The sequence below is a fragment of the Chanodichthys erythropterus genome, unplaced genomic scaffold, assembly GCF_024489055.1.
Source record: "Chanodichthys erythropterus isolate Z2021 unplaced genomic scaffold, ASM2448905v1 ctg000310_np12, whole genome shotgun sequence".
In the NCBI taxonomy this organism is placed as follows: domain Eukaryota; kingdom Metazoa; phylum Chordata; class Actinopteri; order Cypriniformes; family Xenocyprididae; genus Chanodichthys; species Chanodichthys erythropterus.
In genome coordinates, this window is record NW_027125658.1 from 328,902 (window position 1) to 347,759 (window position 18,858).

Here is an 18,858-nt window from a genome sequence, read left to right on the forward strand (position 1 = left end):
ACTCATTAATTTTTAAATTATATTTTAAAAAAAATACATATTTTTTTCATGTATACAGATTAAATTCATGTTAACTTGTTACCTTCTTAACAGGACCCCAGATGTCTCAGCCCCAGCCCCAACCTGACCAGCATATCCAACAGCATATCTCCACAACAGATGCAGCTCCAGGTCCTGACCGAGCCCCAGCCCCAGAGTCTCCGGTCCACCATCAGCCGCAGATGAAGCTCCAGGTCCTGACCGAGCCCCAGCCCCAGAGTCTCCGGTCCACCATCAGCCGCAGATGCAGCTCCAGGTCCTGACCGAGCCCCAGCCCCCAGAGTCTCCGGTCCACCATCAGCCGCAGATGCAGCTCCAGGTCCTGACCGAGCCCCAGCCCCAGAGTCTCCGGTCCACCATCAGCCGCAGATGCAGCTCCAGGTCCTGACCGAGCCCCAGCCCCCAGAGTCTCCGGTCCACCATCAGCCGCAGATGCAGCTCCAGGTCCTGACCGAGCCCCAGCCCCAGAGTCTCCGGTCCACCATCAGCCGCAGATGCAGCTCCAGGTCCTGACCGAGCCCCAGCCCCAGCCCCCAGAGTCTCCGGTCCACCATCAGCCGCAGATGCAGCTCCAGGTCCTGACCGAGCCCCAGCCCCCAGAGTCTCCGGTCCACCATCAGCTGCAGATGCAGCTCCAGGTCCTGACCGAGCCCCAGCCCCAGAGTCTCCGGTCCACCATCAGCCGCAGATGCAGCTCCAGGTCCTGACCGAGCCCCAGCCCCAGAGTCTCCGGTCCACCATCAGCCGCAGATGCAGCTCCAGGTCCTGACCGAGCCCCAGCCCCAGAGTCTCCGGTCCACCATCAGCCGCAGATGCAGCTCCAGGTCCTGACCGAGCCCCAGCCCCCAGAGTCTCCGGTCCACCATCAGCCGCAGATGCAGCTCCAGGTCCTGACCGAGCCCCAGCCCCAGAGTCTCCGGTCCACCATCAGCCGCAGATGCAGCTCCAGGTCCTGACCGAGCCCCAGCCCCCAGAGTCTCCGGTCCACCATCAGCCGCAGATGCAGCTCCAGGTCCTGACCGAGCCCCAGCCCCAGAGTCTCCGGTCCACCATCAGCCGCAGATGCAGCTCCAGGTCCTGACCGAGCCCCAGCCCCAGCCCCAGCCCCAGAGTCTCCGGTCCACCATCAGCCGCAGATGCAGCTCCAGGTCCTGCCCGAGCCCCAGCCCCAGCCCCAGAGTCTCCGGTCCACCATCAGCCGCAGATGCAGCTCCAGGTCCTGACCGAGCCCCAGCCCCAGAGTCTCCGGTCCACCATCAGCCGCAGATGCAGCTCCAGGTCCTGACCGAGCCCCAGCCCCCAGAGTCTCCGGTCCACCATCAGCCGCAGATGCAGCTCCAGGTCCTGACCGAGCCCCAGCCCCAGAGTCTCCGGTCCACCATCAGCCGCAGATGCAGCTCCAGGTCCTGACCGAGCCCCAGCCCCAGCCCCAGAGTCTCCGGTCCACCATCAGCCGCAGATGCAGCTCCAGGTCCTGACCGAGCCCCAGCCCCCAGAGTCTCCGGTCCACCATCAGCCGCAGATGCAGCTCCAGGTCCTGACCGAGCCCCAGCCCCAGAGTCTCCGGTCCACCATCAGCCGCAGATGCAGCTCCAGGTCCTGACCGAGCCCCAGCCCCCAGAGTCTCCGGTCCACCATCAGCCGCAGATGCAGCTCCAGGTCCTGACCGAGCCCCAGCCCCAGAGTCTCCGGTCCACCATCAGCCGCAGATGCAGCTCCAGGTCCTGACCGAGCCCCAGCCCCAGCCCCAGAGTCTCCGGTCCACCATCAGCCGCAGATGCAGCTCCAGGTCCTGACCGAGCCCCAGCCCCCAGAGTCTCCGGTCCACCATCAGCCGCAGATGCAGCTCCAGGTCCTGACCGAGCCCCAGCCCCCAGAGTCTCCGGTCCACCATCAGCCGCAGATGCAGCTCCAGGTCCTGACCGAGCCCCAGCCCCAGAGTCTCCGGTCCACCATCAGCCGCAGATGCAGCTCCAGGTCCTGACCGAGCCCCAGCCCCAGAGTCTCCGGTCCACCATCAGCCGCAGATGCAGCTCCAGGTCCTGACCGAGCCCCAGCCCCAGTCCCAGCCCCAGAGTCTCCGGTCCACCATCAGCCGCAGATGCAGCTCCAGGTCCAGACCGAGCCACAGCCCCAGACCCAGCCCCAGAGTCTCCGGACCACCATCAGCCGCAGATGCAGCTCCAGGTCCTGTCCGAGCCCCAGCCCCCAGAGTCTCTGGTCCACCATCAGCCGCAGATGCAGCTCCAGGTCCTGACCGAGCCCCAGCCCCCAGAGTCTCCGGTCCACCATCAGCCGCAGATGCAGCTCCAGGTCCCTGACCGAGCCCCAGCCCCAGCCCCAGAGTCTCCGGTCCACCATCAGCCGCAGATGCAGCTCCAGGTCCTGACCGAGCCCCAGCCCCAGAGTCTCCGGTCCACCATCAGCCGCAGATGCAGCTCCAGGTCCTGACCGAGCCCCAGCCCCAGAGTCTCCGGTCCACCATCAGCCGCAGATGCAGCTCCAGGTCCTGACCGAGCCCCAGCCCCCAGAGTCTCCGGTCCACCATCAGCCGCAGATGCAGCTCCAGGTCCTGACCGAGCCCCAGCCCCCAGAGTCTCCGGTCCACCATCAGCCGCAGATGCAGCTCCAGGTCCTGACCGAGCCCCAGCCCCCAGAGTCTCCGGTCCACCATCAGCCGCAGATGCAGCTCCAGGTCCTGACCGAGCCCCAGCCCCCAGAGTCTCCGGTCCACCATCAGCCGCAGATGCAGCTCCAGGTCCTGACCGAGCCCCAGCCCCCAGAGTCTCCGGTCCACCATCAGCCGCAGATGCAGCTCCAGGTCCTGACCGAGCCCCAGCCCCCAGAGTCTCCGGTCCACCATCAGCCGCAGATGCAGCTCCAGGTCCTGACCGAGCCCCAGCCCCCAGAGTCTCCGGTCCACCATCAGCCGCAGATGCAGCTCCAGGTCCTGACCGAGCCCCAGCCCCCAGAGTCTCCGGTCCACCATCAGCCGCAGATGCAGCTCCAGGTCCTGACCGAGCCCCAGCCCCCAGAGTCTCCGGTCCACCATCAGCCGCAGATGCAGCTCCAGGTCCTGACCGAGCCCCAGCCCCCAGAGTCTCCGGTCCACCATCAGCCGCAGATGCAGCTCCAGGTCCTGACCGAGCCCCAGCCCCCAGAGTCTCCGGTCCACCATCAGCCGCAGATGCAGCTCCAGGTCCTGACCGAGCCCCAGCCCCAGAGTCTCCGGTCCACCATCAGCCGCAGATGCAGCTCCAGGTCCCGACCGAGCCCCAGCCCCAGAGTCTCTGGTCCACCATCAGCCGCAGATGCAGCTCCAGGTCCCGACCGAGCCCCAGCCCCAGAGTCTCTGGTCCACCATCAGCCGCAGATGCAGCTCCAGGTCCAGACCGAGCCCCAGCCCCAGCCCCAGAGTCTCCGGTCCACCATCAGCCGCAGCCCCATGCCCCAGAGTCTCCAGGTCCACCATCAGCCGCAGATGCATCTCCAGGTCCGTACCGAGCCCCAGCCCCAGAGTCTCCGGTCCACCATCAGCCGCAGATGCAGCTCCAGGTCCTGACCGAGCCCCAGCCCCCAGAGTCTCCGGTCCACCATCAGCCGCAGATGCAGCTCCAGGTCCTGACCGAGCCCCAGCCCCAGAGTCTCCGGTCCACCATCAGCCGCAGATGCAGCTCCAGGTCCTGACCGAGCCCCAGCCCCAGAGTCTCCGGTCCACCATCAGCCGCAGATGCAGCTCCAGGTCCTGACCGAGCCCCAGCCCCAGAGTCTCCGGTCCACCATCAGCCGCAGATGCAGCTCCAGGTCCTGACCGAGCCCCAGCCCCCAGAGTCTCCGGTCCACCATCAGCCGCAGATGCAGCTCCAGGTCCTGACCGAGCCCCAGCCCCAGAGTCTCCGGTCCACCATCAGCCGCAGATGCAGCTCCAGGTCCTGACCGAGCCCCAGCCCCCAGAGTCTCCGGTCCACCATCAGCCGCAGATGCAGCTCCAGGTCCTGACCGAGCCCCAGCCCCCAGAGTCTCCGGTCCACCATCAGCCGCAGATGCAGCTCCAGGTCCTGACCGAGCCCCAGCCCCCAGAGTCTCCGGTCCACCATCAGCCGCAGATGCAGCTCCAGGTCCTGACCGAGCCCCAGCCCCCAGAGTCTCCGGTCCACCATCAGCCGCAGATGCAGCTCCAGGTCCTGACCGAGCCCCAGCCCCAGAGTCTCCGGTCCACCATCAGCCGCAGATGCAGCTCCAGGTCCTGACCGAGCCCCAGCCCCCAGAGTCTCCGGTCCACCATCAGCCGCAGATGCAGCTCCAGGTCCTGACCGAGCCCCAGCCCCCAGAGTCTCCGGTCCACCATCAGCCGCAGATGCAGCTCCAGGTCCTGACCGAGCCCCAGCCCCCAGAGTCTCCGGTCCACCATCAGCCGCAGATGCAGCTCCAGGTCCTGACCGAGCCCCAGCCCCCAGAGTCTCCGGTCCACCATCAGCCGCAGATGCAGCTCCAGGTCCTGACCGAGCCCCAGCCCCCAGAGTCTCCGGTCCACCATCAGCCGCAGATGCAGCTCCAGGTCCTGACCGAGCCCCAGCCCCCAGAGTCTCCGGTCCACCATCAGCCGCAGATGCAGCTCCAGGTCCTGACCGAGCCCCAGCCCCCAGAGTCTCCGGTCCACCATCAGCCGCAGATGCAGCTCCAGGTCCTGACCGAGCCCCAGCCCCCAGAGTCTCCGGTCCACCATCAGCCGCAGATGCAGCTCCAGGTCCTGACCGAGCCCCAGCCCCCAGAGTCTCCGGTCCACCATCAGCCGCAGATGCAGCTCCAGGTCCTGACCGAGCCCCAGCCCCAGAGTCTCCGGTCCACCATCAGCCGCAGATGCAGCTCCAGGTCCTGACCGAGCCCCAGCCCCAGAGTCTCCGGTCCACCATCAGCCGCAGATGCAGCTCCAGGTCCTGACCGAGCCCCAGCCCCCAGAGTCTCCGGTCCACCATCAGCCGCAGATGCAGCTCCAGGTCCTGACCGAGCCCCAGCCCCCAGAGTCTCCGGTCCACCATCAGCCGCAGATGCAGCTCCAGGTCCTGACCGAGCCCCAGCCCCAGAGTCTCCGGTCCACCATCAGCCGCAGATGCAGCTCCAGGTCCTGACCGAGCCCCAGCCCCAGAGTCTCCGGTCCACCATCAGCCGCAGATGCAGCTCCAGGTCCCGACCGAGCCCCAGCCCCAGAGTCTCTGGTCCACCATCAGCCGCAGATGCAGCTCCAGGTCCCGACCGAGCCCCAGCCCCAGCCCCAGAGTCTCTGGTCCACCATCAGCCGCAGATGCAGCTCCAGGTCCCGACCGAGCCCCAGCCCCAGCCCCAGAGTCTCCGGTCCACCATCAGCCGCAGATGCAGCTCCAGGTCCTAACCGAGCCCCAGCCCCAGTCCCAGCCCCAGAGTCTCCGGTCCACCATCAGCCGCAGATGCAGCTCCAGGTCCTGACCGAGCCCCAGCCCCCAGAGTCTCCGGTCCACCATCAGCCGCAGATGCAGCTCCAGGTCCTGACCGAGCCCCAGCCCCCAGAGTCTCCGGTCCACCATCAGCCGCAGATGCAGCTCCAGGTCCTGACCGAGCCCCAGCCCCAGCCCCAGAGTCTCCGGTCCACCATCAGCCGCAGATGCAGCTCCAGGTCCTGACCAAGCCCCAGCCCCAGCCCCAGAGTCTCCGGTCCACCATCAGCCGCAGATGCAGCTCCAGGTCCTGACCGAGCCCCAGCCCCCAGAGTCTCCGGTCCACCATCAGCCGCAGATGCAGCTCCAGGTCCTGACCGAGCCCCAGCCCCCAGAGTCTCCGGTCCACCATCAGCCGCAGATGCAGCTCCAGGTCCTGACCGAGCCCCAGCCCCAGAGTCTCCGGTCCACCATCAGCCGCAGATGCAGCTCCAGGTCCTGACCGAGCCCCAGCCCCCAGAGTCTCCGGTCCACCATCAGCCGCAGATGCAGCTCCAGGTCCTGACCGAGCCCCAGCCCCAGAGTCTCCGGTCCACCATCAGCCGCAGATGCAGCTCCAGGTCCTGACCGAGCCCCAGCCCCCAGAGTCTCCGGTCCACCATCAGCCGCAGATGCAGCTCCAGGTCCTGACCGAGCCCCAGCCCCCAGAGTCTCCGGTCCACCATCAGCCGCAGATGCAGCTCCAGGTCCTGACCGAGCCCCAGCCCCCAGAGTCTCCGGTCCACCATCAGCCGCAGATGCATCTCCAGGTCCTGACCGAGCCCCAGCCCCCAGAGTCTCCGGTCCACCATCAGCCGCAGATGCAGCTCCAGGTCCTGACCGAGCCCCAGCCCCCAGAGTCTCCGGTCCACCATCAGCCGCAGATGCAGCTCCAGGTCCTGACCGAGCCCCAGCCCCCAGAGTCTCCGGTCCACCATCAGCCGCAGATGCAGCTCCAGGTCCTGACCGAGCCCCAGCCCCCAGAGTCTCCGGTCCACCATCAGCCGCAGATGCAGCTCCAGGTCCTGACCGAGCCCCAGCCCCAGAGCCCCAAGAGTCTCCGGTCCACCATCAGCCGCAGATGCAGCTCCAGGTCCTGACCGAGCCCCAGCCCCCAGAGTCTCCGGTCCACCATCAGCCGCAGATGCAGCTCCAGGTCCTGACCGAGCCCCAGCCCCCAGAGTCTCCGGTCCACCATCAGCCGCAGATGCAGCTCCAGGTCCTGACCGAGCCCCAGCCCCCAGAGTCTCCGGTCCACCATCAGCCGCAGATGCAGCTCCAGGTCCTGACCGAGCCCCAGCCCCCAGAGTCTCCGGTCCACCATCAGCCGCAGATGCAGCTCCAGGTCCTGACCGAGCCCCAGCCCCCAGAGTCTCCGGTCCACCATCAGCCGCAGATGCAGCTCCAGGTCCTGACCGAGCCCCAGCCCCCAGAGTCTCCGGTCCACCATCAGCCGCAGATGCAGCTCCAGGTCCTGACCGAGCCCCAGCCCCCAGAGTCTCCGGTCCACCATCAGCCGCAGATGCAGCTCCAGGTCCTGACCGAGCCCCAGCCCCCAGAGTCTCCGGTCCACCATCAGCCGCAGATGCAGCTCCAGGTCCTGACCGAGCCCCAGCCCCCAGAGTCTCCGGTCCACCATCAGCCGCAGATGCAGCTCCAGGTCCTGACCGAGCCCCAGCCCCAGAGTCTCCGGTCCACCATCAGCCGCAGATGCAGCTCCAGGTCCTGACCGAGCCCCAGCCCCAGAGTCTCCGGTCCACCATCAGCCGCAGATGCAGCTCCAGGTCCTGACCGAGCCCCAGCCCCCAGAGTCTCCGGTCCACCATCAGCCGCAGATGCAGCTCCAGGTCCTGACCGAGCCCCAGCCCCAGAGTCTCCGGTCCACCATCAGCCGCAGATGCAGCTCCAGGTCCTGACCGAGCCCCAGCCCCCAGAGTCTCCGGTCCACCATCAGCCGCAGATGCAGCTCCAGGTCCTGACCGAGCCCCAGCCCCCAGAGTCTCCGGTCCACCATCAGCCGCAGATGCAGCTCCAGGTCCTGACCGAGCCCCAGCCCCCAGAGTCTCCGGTCCACCATCAGCCGCAGATGCAGCTCCAGGTCCTGACCGAGCCCCAGCCCCCAGAGTCTCCGGTCCACCATCAGCCGCAGATGCAGCTCCAGGTCCTGACCGAGCCCCAGCCCCAGAGTCTCCGGTCCACCATCAGCCGCAGATGCAGCTCCAGGTCCTGACCGAGCCCCAGCCCCCAGAGTCTCCGGTCCACCATCAGCCGCAGATGCAGCTCCAGGTCCTGACCGAGCCCCAGCCCCAGAGTCTCCGGTCCACCATCAGCCGCAGATGCAGCTCCAGGTCCTGACCGAGCCCCAGCCCCCAGAGTCTCCGGTCCACCATCAGCCGCAGATGCAGCTCCAGGTCCTGACCGAGCCCCAGCCCCCAGAGTCTCCGGTCCACCATCAGCCGCAGATGCAGCTCCAGGTCCTGACCGAGCCCCAGCCCCCAGAGTCTCCGGTCCACCATCAGCCGCAGATGCAGCTCCAGGTCCTGACCGAGCCCCAGCCCCAGCCCCAGAGTCTCCGGTCCACCATCAGCCGCAGATGCAGCTCCAGGTCCTGACCGAGCCCCAGCCCCCAGCCCCAGAGTCTCCGGTCCACCATCAGCCGCAGATGCAGCTCCAGGTCCTGACCGAGCCCCAGCCCCAGAGTCTCCGGTCCACCATCAGCCGCAGATGCAGCTCCAGGTCCTGACCGAGCCCCAGCCCCAGAGTCTCCGGTCCACCATCAGCCGCAGATGCAGCTCCAGGTCCCTGACCGAGCCCCAGCCCCAGAGTCTCTGGTCCACCATCAGCCGCAGATGCAGCTCCAGGTCCCGACCGAGCCCCAGCCCCAGAGTCTCCGGTCCACCATCAGCCGCAGATGCAGCTCCAGGTCCTAACCGAGCCCCAGCCCCAGTCCCAGCCCCAGAGTCTCCGGTCCACCATCAGCCGCAGATGCAGCTCCAGGTCCTGACCGAGCCCCAGCCCCCAGAGTCTCCGGTCCACCATCAGCCGCAGATGCAGCTCCAGGTCCTGACCGAGCCCCAGCCCCCAGAGTCTCCGGTCCACCATCAGCCGCAGATGCAGCTCCAGGTCCTGACCGAGCCCCAGCCCCAGAGTCTCCGGTCCACCATCAGCCGCAGATGCAGCTCCAGGTCCTGACCGAGCCCCAGCCCCAGAGTCTCCGGTCCACCATCAGCCGCAGATGCAGCTCCAGGTCCTGACCGAGCCCCAGCCCCCAGAGTCTCCGGTCCACCATCAGCCGCAGATGCAGCTCCAGGTCCTGACCGAGCCCCAGCCCCAGAGTCTCCGGTCCACCATCAGCCGCAGATGCAGCTCCAGGTCCTGACCGAGCCCCAGCCCCCAGAGTCTCCGGTCCACCATCAGCCGCAGATGCAGCTCCAGGTCCTGACCGAGCCCCAGCCCCAGAGTCTCCGGTCCACCATCAGCCGCAGATGCAGCTCCAGGTCCTGACCGAGCCCCAGCCCCCAGAGTCTCCGGTCCACCATCAGCCGCAGATGCAGCTCCAGGTCCTGACCGAGCCCCAGCCCCCAGAGTCTCCGGTCCACCAACAGCCGCAGATGCAGCTCCAGGTCCTGACCGAGCCCCAGCCCCAGTCCCAGCCCCAGAGTCTCCGGTCCACCATCAGCCGCAGATGCAGCTCCAGGTCCTGACCGAGCCCCAGCCCCAGAGTCTCCGGTCCACCATCAGCCGCAGATGCAGCTCCAGGTCCTGACCGAGCCCCAGCCCCCAGAGTCTCCGGTCCACCATCAGCCGCAGATGCAGCTCCAGGTCCTGACCGAGCCCCAGCCCCCAGAGTCTCCGGTCCACCATCAGCCGCAGATGCAGCTCCAGGTCCTGACCGAGCCCCAGCCCTAGTCCCAGCCCCAGAGTCTCCGGTCCACCATCAGCCGCAGATGCAGCTCCAGGTCCTGACCGAGCCCCAGCCCCAGTCCCAGCCCCAGAGTCTCCGGTCCACCATCAGCCGCAGATGCAGCTCCAGGTCCTGACCGAGCCCCAGCCCCAGTCCCAGCCCCAGAGTCTCCGGTCCACCATCAGCCGCAGATGCAGCTCCAGGTCCCGACCGAGCCCCAGCCCCAGCCCCAGAGTCTCCGGTCCACTATCAGCCGCAGATGCAGCTCCAGGTCCTGACCAAGCCCCAGCCCCAGCCCCAGAGTCTCCGGTCCACCATCAGCCGCAGGTGCAGCTCCAGGTCCTGACCGAGCCCCAGCCCCAGAGACTCCGGTCCACCATCAGCCGCAGATGCAGCTCCAGGTCCTGACCGAGCCTCAGCCCCAGAGTCTCCGGTCCACCATCAGCCGCAGATGCAGCTCCAGGTCCCGACCGAGCCCCAGCCCCAGAATCTCCGGTCCACCATCAGCCGCAGATGCAGCTCCAGGTCCCGACCGAGCCCCAGCCCCAGAGTCTCTGGTCCACCATCAGCCGCAGATGCAGCTCCAGGTCCCGACCGAGCCCCAGCCCCAGAGTCTCTGGTCCACCATCAGCCGCAGATGCAGCTCCAGGTCCCGACCGAGCCCCAGCCCCAGAGTCTCAGGTCCACCATCAGCCACAGATACAGCTCCAGGTCCTGCCCCAGCCCCAGCCCCCAGAGTCTCCGGTCCACCATCAGCCGCAGATGCAGCTCCAGGTCCTGACCGAGCCCCAGCCCCCAGAGTCTCCGGTCCACCATCAGCCGCAGATACAGCTCCAGGTCCTGCCCCAGCCCCAGCCCCAGCCCCCAGAGTCTCCGGTCCACCATCAGCCGCAGATGCAGCTCCAGTTCCTGACCGAGCCCCAGCCCCCAGAGTCTCCGGTCCACCATCAGCCGCAGATGCAGCTCCAGGTCCTGACCGAGCCCCAGCCCCAGCCCCCAGAGTCTCCGGTCCACCATCAGCCGCAGATGCAGCTCCAGGTCCTGACCGAGCCCCAGCCCCAGCAAATTCAGCCACAGACTGCCAAACCAAACCCCAACAAAAGAAAAAAGGGTAAAGTAAACTTTCTTATGCAGAATTAATTATGGTTTAAATAAACACTATGTAGTTTTTTATGTAAAACTAGTGGACTAGCTACCTAAAAGGCACACAGAAACACTTCCCAGAGCCTTATTGGCACTGCTAGATGAATCCAATTGGTGTTTGATGACATTATAGTCAGCAATGCCATGCTGTCAAGTTTTTTTATTTTATTTTCTGTTTCATACCCTTCACCCAGAAAAAAAGGGTAAAGTGAACTTTCTTAATTTTTTTTGTAATTAGGCAAATGCTTTTTTTCCTTAGATGAATTGGTTCTCTTTGATTTATATAATTTTGATTCAACAGTTAGGTCCAGTCAAATGATCTATTATCCCTTTCAGTCATACCCCCCCCACCCCCATTCTACCCAAGAGCGTATCATTTATGGAGCCATAAAGTGCGTATCATATGCACGCGAAAAAAACGCGTACCATAAGCACACCAAAACTCATTTTGGCGTATATATTCTATGAGATTACAAACTCGTACTATTGATACGCATTCTCATGTGATCCAGCAGCTCCAGCAGGACTTTAGACACCACTGAAGGAGAAGAGTTTCACTTATGAGATTTGAACCAAAGACTGTCCTAACTCTTTTAAATAGAAATGATACTAATTAATTATCTAATAGTGAACTACCACATTCCACAAAGCGCTATTACTCACTAATGTGTAAATGAATTAGTTTCTTGTTAGTTAATAGTATTATTAGAATGTCAATAGTGCGTTACTCATTTGTGTAGTTATAACGTCTTCCTCTCTTGATTTTACCCAGAGTGCACTCCTGCAAGTTGATTCAGGCGTTAACTATCCATCCGTGAAAGCACATTTAGTGCAATAACTGTGTTATTTGTCTGTATTAATGCATTATTTCCCCAGTAGAACAAAACCAGACGATGAAACTGTGGAGACTGTTGAACCGACAGCAGGATCTCATCGACTTTGATGATAATGTCACACATAAAGAGGCTTCTGGGACAAGTGTGCACTAAAACACTCACTACACACTGCAAACTGTATTTCATTAGGTGAAAGGATTCCTGACAAACTATAAAAATGGTTTCGCAAAAAAATCCATCATAATCAATAATTACCCGTCATTTTCATTTTCATATTTTAAAGATGAGACATTTAATAGCTTCTGTTTTCGTCCACATTTTCATTTTTATTCATGAACTTACAGGATCAGCAAATAGGCCTGGGCTATGCATTTACTTACAAAGCTGATCAAAGACTGCGTCACTTTCCGTTTTCATCTTGAACACTTGTCACGATTGTGAGTGAATGCGATCATCCTTGCCTCTGTCCTACTGTACAGATCGAAACAAACATGAATGAACATAAAAAAATATGTTGAAAGATACATTAGCTTACCAAAATCTGTATCACGTCAGTTCAATCAGTGCTGCAAACAGTGTCACGTAACGTTATACCTCAGAAAAGACATTCGTTGAACATGAAGAAAAATAACAAAACTCAATTATTTAAGTAAGCATAATTAACTTTATTATAAAACTGACTTAAAGGGTTAGTTGGAGAGATTCAGGAAGAAGTTACAACTTTTAGACGTTTCTGAATGGTTAGTGGATAAATCGATGTAGTTGCTGTGGAGTTGATTCAACTCATCCACTAGCATGTGCCGTCATGTTCATCTTTTGTGTTGAATTGACCCTCGTTTGGCGTAAAATGACGGCATGACAACAACACTCGACTACAACAACTCTTCCTCTTCTCTAAAGCAGCACAACATGGCCCCGCCCCCTTTGTTGTGTGTTCTCGGGGGCGGGGTTTATGTAAATTTTAGGGTTTGTGATGTCACTAACACAGGAAGAAGCTTGTTGTAGTTCCTAATAATCGTTTGTTGTAGTCCTTTAAAAGCGATTTCTGTAAAAGAAAATATCTCCTTTGCATTGAACTTTGAGTGTCGTAACTTTGCAGATGTTGTTTATGATCAAACAGCAACATTACACACTAACTAAAGCTAAAGAAATCAAATCATAATCAACCACCCCTTTAACTGTTGTCAACATTGGTAATAATAATAATATAATAATAATCATAAATGTTACTGAGCATCAAATCATCATATCAGAATGATTTCTGAAGGATCATGTGACACTGAAGACTGGAGTAACGATGCTGGAAATTCAGCTTTGATCACAGGAATAAATTACACTTTACTGTATATTCACATAGAAAACAGCTGATTTACACTGGATCAATATTTCACTGTTTTTATTGTATTTACTGTATTTTTTGATTAAATAAACACAGCCTTGGTGAGCAGAAGTGACTTCTTTTAAAAAACTGTAATGTTTCCAAACTTTTTACAGGTACTGTATATCCTAATGTGTTTAATCTAATATAATTGACGTACATTAACGATTAATGAATTCTAAGCTTCCCTTTTCCATTGCCTTTTATCACAATTTATATGCACGGTGTTCACTAAAATTTACAAATGTGTAAAGATAAAGAAAAAAAGCAATGAGAGAAAAAGTATGTATTGCGTCAGTCAGAGGGTTGGAACAAAAGTTAAAATATAGCCATGTACTCGGGTCACAGGGTCCGAACAGATCACAGTCCAAACTGACCACTGTTTTCCACCGGTAAAAAGTTCACATGGAAAGATGTTTGAATCATGATATGATGGTTCCTGTGTGGATCTCATGGGACACTGACGAATGAACTGAATGCATGCTGACCAAAACACTGACAGTGTGTGTGTGTGTGTCAGTATAACCCAAACATCTCTTATTGTGTGCAGTCGTGTCATGAATCAGGGGTTCCCAACCGCAGTCCTGGAGGCCCCTCATCACTGCATGTTTTACATGTCTCCTCAATCAAACACTCCTGATCATTAGTCGAGACTCCAGACCTGAAATGAGTGTCAGACAAAGGAGAGACAGAAAATATGCAGTGCTGGAGGCTCCGGGAACATGGTTGGGAACCACTGTCATAGAGGACATCAGAAGCATTACTATAAAGTCAAAATTACATTTCTGAAAAATTATTAAATATCCTTGTATCAGGATTAAAAAACATAATAACGCATGTGTTTTCACTACTTAAAGGGGGGCTGGGTCATATACACCCTAACATAAGGACTCATTTTGTGGTATCTGTCAGGAGACAGGAGTAAACTTCATCCTTCTTGTATAGGGTAAAGGCACACTTTATGAAAAATTGTGCTTTTCACTACTCTCAAAGTGTATGACTGGAGGAAAAATATATATGTTTGTATTGAACATTGATAAATCAACAGATTTTGTGTGGAAAAAAATCATAAAGTGGTTAATTTTGTTTAAAAATCTTATAAATGTATGAGTTGCATGGTGTAAAAGGCACACAGTATTCATACAAATACATTAGCTAAAATGTGTTTCAATAATGTTTAGGTTAAAAGTTGTTCAAAAGAATCACTTTAGCAAAGTTTGTACTATTTTCTGTTTATTTTGATAAATAAAAGAATTAATTTGTGTTCAATAATTATACTGTCATTAAAATAAGCCTATGTTAATATAAAAATATATTTTAAAAATACAGAAATACTTTTTAAAAAAAAGTAAAGCTTCTGAAAACATTGAAGGAGATCCCATAATATTTAATATAGATTTACTGTAGTAACAATAAATGATGTTTTATTATGAAATCATATTTAAATATGATTGTTTCAACGGAAAATTCAGTCAGCTATTCCCCAAATACCATACTTTTACATATTCATCTGTTATTGAAAAACTGTTGCTCGAATTGCCTTAAACAAAACTGAAAATTATGACCTTTGTCTGAAAATACAACATTAATTTAACCGTTTCTCATTTGCAACATCAAATATTAGATCAAACTGCCTCAGAATCAGCTTTGCGCTGCTGTCCAGGATCAGACACATTTGCACGTGCATCTTGAAAAGCGGATGTTTGGGAAAGTGCTGCGGCAAGTTTGTGTGCCATCTAGTGGTTCAGAGGAAAATAACATCAAAGGCGCCTCTAGCCCCGCTGTGCCCTACTCTTCACTTCCGTTCTTCACACACATTACGTCAGAACAGCCCAGACTTCCTCTCTCAAATGAGGAGTCAACAATACAATCCATGAACAACATTTCCCCTTATTCAGGAACACAGTAGGCTACATCAGATGAAGTGACAAAGGGCTTGAACCAACTGGGCTTCTGATCATCACGTTTGGGTCGATTGTGTGTGTGTTGTTAGCAGTGATCTCAGCCATAATTTCATGTCTTATAAAGTCAGCTTTCAAAGCTAACTAGTTATTGTTCGCTATTAATAATCTGACTCTGGTGGCCAAAGTAATGTTATAATGACCGAATACCACCAGAAACGGCTGTTCAGCCCCGCCTGTGAAAGTAACTTCACAAGATCATGTTTGGATTGTATCCTCAAAACAGTCAGGCATCTTTCATTCATTCACTTATGAGAGTTACAGTTGCCTGGACCAGTATGATGGCGATGTTGATGTGTTCACTGAGGTGTTTGCTTGCTGAGTTTGGAAAAATGGCACAATAAACAAAAGAAAGAAGAACAGCCCACCAGTGCTGATTTGAATCACTGTTCTGTTGTTTTCAGGCTTTCACTGAGGGCATCACCAACCAGCTGATGGGCTGCTATGTGGGCTCTCTGACAGAAGGTCCTGTTTTACTGGTGAGGGTTTATGGGCAGATGACGGAGCTGTTTCTGGACCGGGATAAAGAAATGCAGATGTTCCAGGTGCTGCACAAACACGGCTGTGGTCCAGAGCTCTACTGCAGCTTCACCAACGGCATCTGCTATGAGTTTGTGCGAGGAGTCGTGCTGGACGACACGCTGCTGAGACGGCCGTCTGTTTACAGGTCTGAGAGCACTGCTGGTGTTTCATGATTTCAGAAGAACACTGGGTAATGTGGACTCTTCACTGACACTCTGGACCTCTAAGAAGATAGTTGAATTGTGTTAAGCCTCAATATGGCTGACTGTAGACGTTTCAAGCTACCTAAAACACCTAATAATGTTTTTATTGCTACTTCATTTTCTCAATATGATCACTGAAATGACACTTTTCATTGACTGCAGATTGATTGCCACAGAAATGGGAAAAATCCATTCCATAAAGTCAGGAGAAGTTGGAGACAGTTCACCCGTGACACCAGTTTTGTGGTCTAGATTGTCCCAGTTCCTGAACCTGGTCCAGAGATCCGATGCTGCTAAACAGCAAAGGTAAGATCATCTCAGTGATATGAAACACATCTATAGATTCATATCTATGGATTCATCTTTGAAAGGACAAACATCAAATACTCTACACAGAACCGCGTGGAAAATGAATGGATGGTCAATTTAAATTCCACAACAACATTACAGGTGTCTCACATTATTACATCTTCAATGATTACCATCAAGCAGCACTACATTAATTATATTCAGTGAGGACATGAATGACAGGAGTTGATGGAGTGAATCAGATCTGTAATCTTCCTCTCTGCTGCAGCTCTTCAGCAAAGATTTGTCATGTCAGTGATCCTGAAGTTATGCACAGACAGGCTAACTTACTATAAATAACTTTCATAAGTTGCACCTATAAAGCATCAAATGCATCACTAAATGCAGTCATTGCTGGTTGACAAACTCTTTGCTCAGTTCTTGTACTCAGCTTTCAGGTACGTGGTCAAATGAAGTAAAAGTAAGAAACAGCTTCGCAAACAGTCTTTCAATCACACACAGCATCATTAGTTACAAATACTCATATTATCGCAGAAGAACCGGGATAAAAGTTCATAGTTCAGATATAAACACTGGTGTCTAGGGCAGCGACCAAAATAGAGTAAATCAGTAACTCGGCATTTCAAATAATGATGGTATCATTACATCGTTACACCACCAGGTGGCGACAAGACTGTTAAAAAATGTGTCATTAAATTATTCTTTCAAGAAATTCATTCAAAAATGCAGATTCATTCAGCAATGAAACAAGTAATTATGATTGAGTTGCTGAATCATTCATTCAGATCAATCGTTTTTTAAATAGACTGCAGCAATCAACGTTTGTCAGAACCTCCAGCAGGGCAGTAACGGTACACAAACATGACGGTTCGGTACGTACCTCGGTATTGAGTCACGGTTCGGTACAGCAGGGAGAGAAAACTAAACAAAGGTGCTTCTGTTTTATCAAAGAGTAGTTTATTGATCTAATAAATAAGACATTACTAACAGGTAAAGTGAATATAATGACTATATAAGCTAATATAGTGCATATATTTAGTGCAAGAGTTGATTTCTCTGGTGAACTAACATGCTGCGGACACTGAGTGACTCTCCTGAGGTGAATGTAACGCTACGTGAGATTATTCTCAAGCTTTATTGATGTCTTTCTGCGGTTGAGAGATTACACGCGTATCTACGTCATCTGCTTTGTCCTGTTGTGATGGTTAGCAAACAGCATTGCATTACTGTGTGCGCCCCCTTCTGGATTGGAGTGTGAATCGCCTGTGACCGACTGTATTCATCGCCTGACTGCGTGAACCGGACCATGACGTCTGTACGGTTCAGGACGAATATGTGTACCGTTACACCCCTAACCTCTAGTAAATCACATGTTATTTTGTTTAGTTGTCTGTTCAGAATCATGTCTGTCTGCTGAAACCACAAAATCATGATTTCATCGAGGATCATGCAGCTCTAATTCATCAGAATATGAAAATGTTCAGCACACTTGTGTCCTTCAGGCCCCATGAGGAGACACCTAGCCTAAAGATCATCATCAGAGAGATGGAGGAACTGAAGACTCATCTTACCCACATCAGCTCTCCAGTGGTACTGTGTCATAACGACCTCCTGACTAAAAATGTCATCTATAACCAAGAAGAAGGTGACTAGCATTATAGTTAGAAGTTTTATTAAATTGCCTCTGATATTTTCTTCATAGACTCATAATAACTAAACTATGTATTTTTTCTGATTTTAGGCACAGTAAAATTCATTGACTATGAATATGCTGATTTTAATTACCAAGCTTATGATATTGGAAACCACTTTAATGAATTTGCAGGTACAGATAATAATAATAAAGATAAAGAAGCTGATGACTTTCTCTAACACACAAGTGATCATTTGATTCTGTGGCGTCAGTGACGTGGACTCCAGCCTGTACCCGAGTCGAGAGCTCCAGTTTGATTGGCTCACAGCGTATCTGGAGAGCTTCAAGAGCTGCAGCGGTGTGGATTCAGCCGTGACCAAGAAAGAGCTCCTGGAGCTTTACGTGCAAGTCTGCAAGTTCTCCTTGGTGAGTATTTCAGGGAGACGGGAAGGGTCTGACCGACGGTGTCTGATTCAGCTGATTTGGGTTCAGGAGCTTCTAGCTATAGTTTTCCGGTCAGATGGTGATAAAAATTAGATGTTCTGAAAGTGTTATAGCATTGAGATTAACCAAACATTAAATATTAACAGTTATGTGCGAGCAATGATTGACAGTGTGCTTCACGAGCAATAAAGATGGACATGCATGTGCGGGGTCGTTTGCACAAGCTGTGTAATATGATGATGCCCCGTCTGTAAATGATCTGATATAAACCCCTTCCTTCTGTCTGCAGGCGGCGCATCTGTTCTGGTGTCTGTGGGCTCTGCTGCAGGCAAAACACTCCATTATCGACTTCGACTTCAAGAGGTGCGTCACCCTCCTTTCCTCAATTACTTCTGCTGGAGAATAAAGAGACTGTCCAAAACTGCAAATCAGGACAACATTCATGTGTTGTTTTCCAGTCTTAACACTAATTACTTAATGAGCACTGTTTGGTTTTCACTATAAAACAACACAAAATGTTCAGCATATTTAGAAAGTGTGAACAGCAAAACATCACATTTTACAAATTCGTTCAGATGTGGCTTGAAATCGCTCCGTGGACCTTCAGATCATTAGTTTTCTCGTTCTTGTCTTCAAAACAGGAACACAAATAAACCTTTATTTTTTAATTAGTAATGATCAAGTGGCGGTCGAGCAGGAAGTATAGTGAAGACTGACAGCGGTGGAGACGACAGCACTGAATAAAGTCTCCTACGGTTCTCAGATACACACTGTCAAGATGTAGATAAGAGACATCTCTACTGAAAACACCTCCATGTTGCTGCTGTTGTTTTTCAGTATACTGCCATAGAAACCAATGCACATATTCCGGGAAACCAAAAGATTCGCGGGACACACAAATCGGATCAACACGGCTGCGATGCTCAATGTGAACAGTCAATAATTCAGATCAGATTGTAATTGAGAAGAGAAATACACAGATTTCGACAGGGCATGTGTAGTTTATTTTGATGCTGTTCTTCGATGTTAACTGGAG

At 54.5% G+C, this 18,858-nt stretch overlaps 1 protein-coding gene across 1 annotated transcript; it reads left to right on the plus strand.

The window, feature by feature from the left end:
- Window positions 1-3,412: 3,412 nt before the first annotated feature.
- On the plus strand, window positions 3,413-18,185 carry LOC137016140 (ethanolamine kinase 1-like; the record flags this gene model as incomplete). Its single annotated transcript, XM_067380754.1, has 7 exons — window positions 3,413-3,532; window positions 15,116-15,378; window positions 15,599-15,742; window positions 17,248-17,390; window positions 17,487-17,579; window positions 17,653-17,804; window positions 18,112-18,185. Coding segments are annotated over exons 1-7 (989 nt in total), but the record flags the coding sequence as incomplete, so codon positions are not given.
- Between the last annotated feature and the right edge of the window lie 673 nt (window positions 18,186-18,858).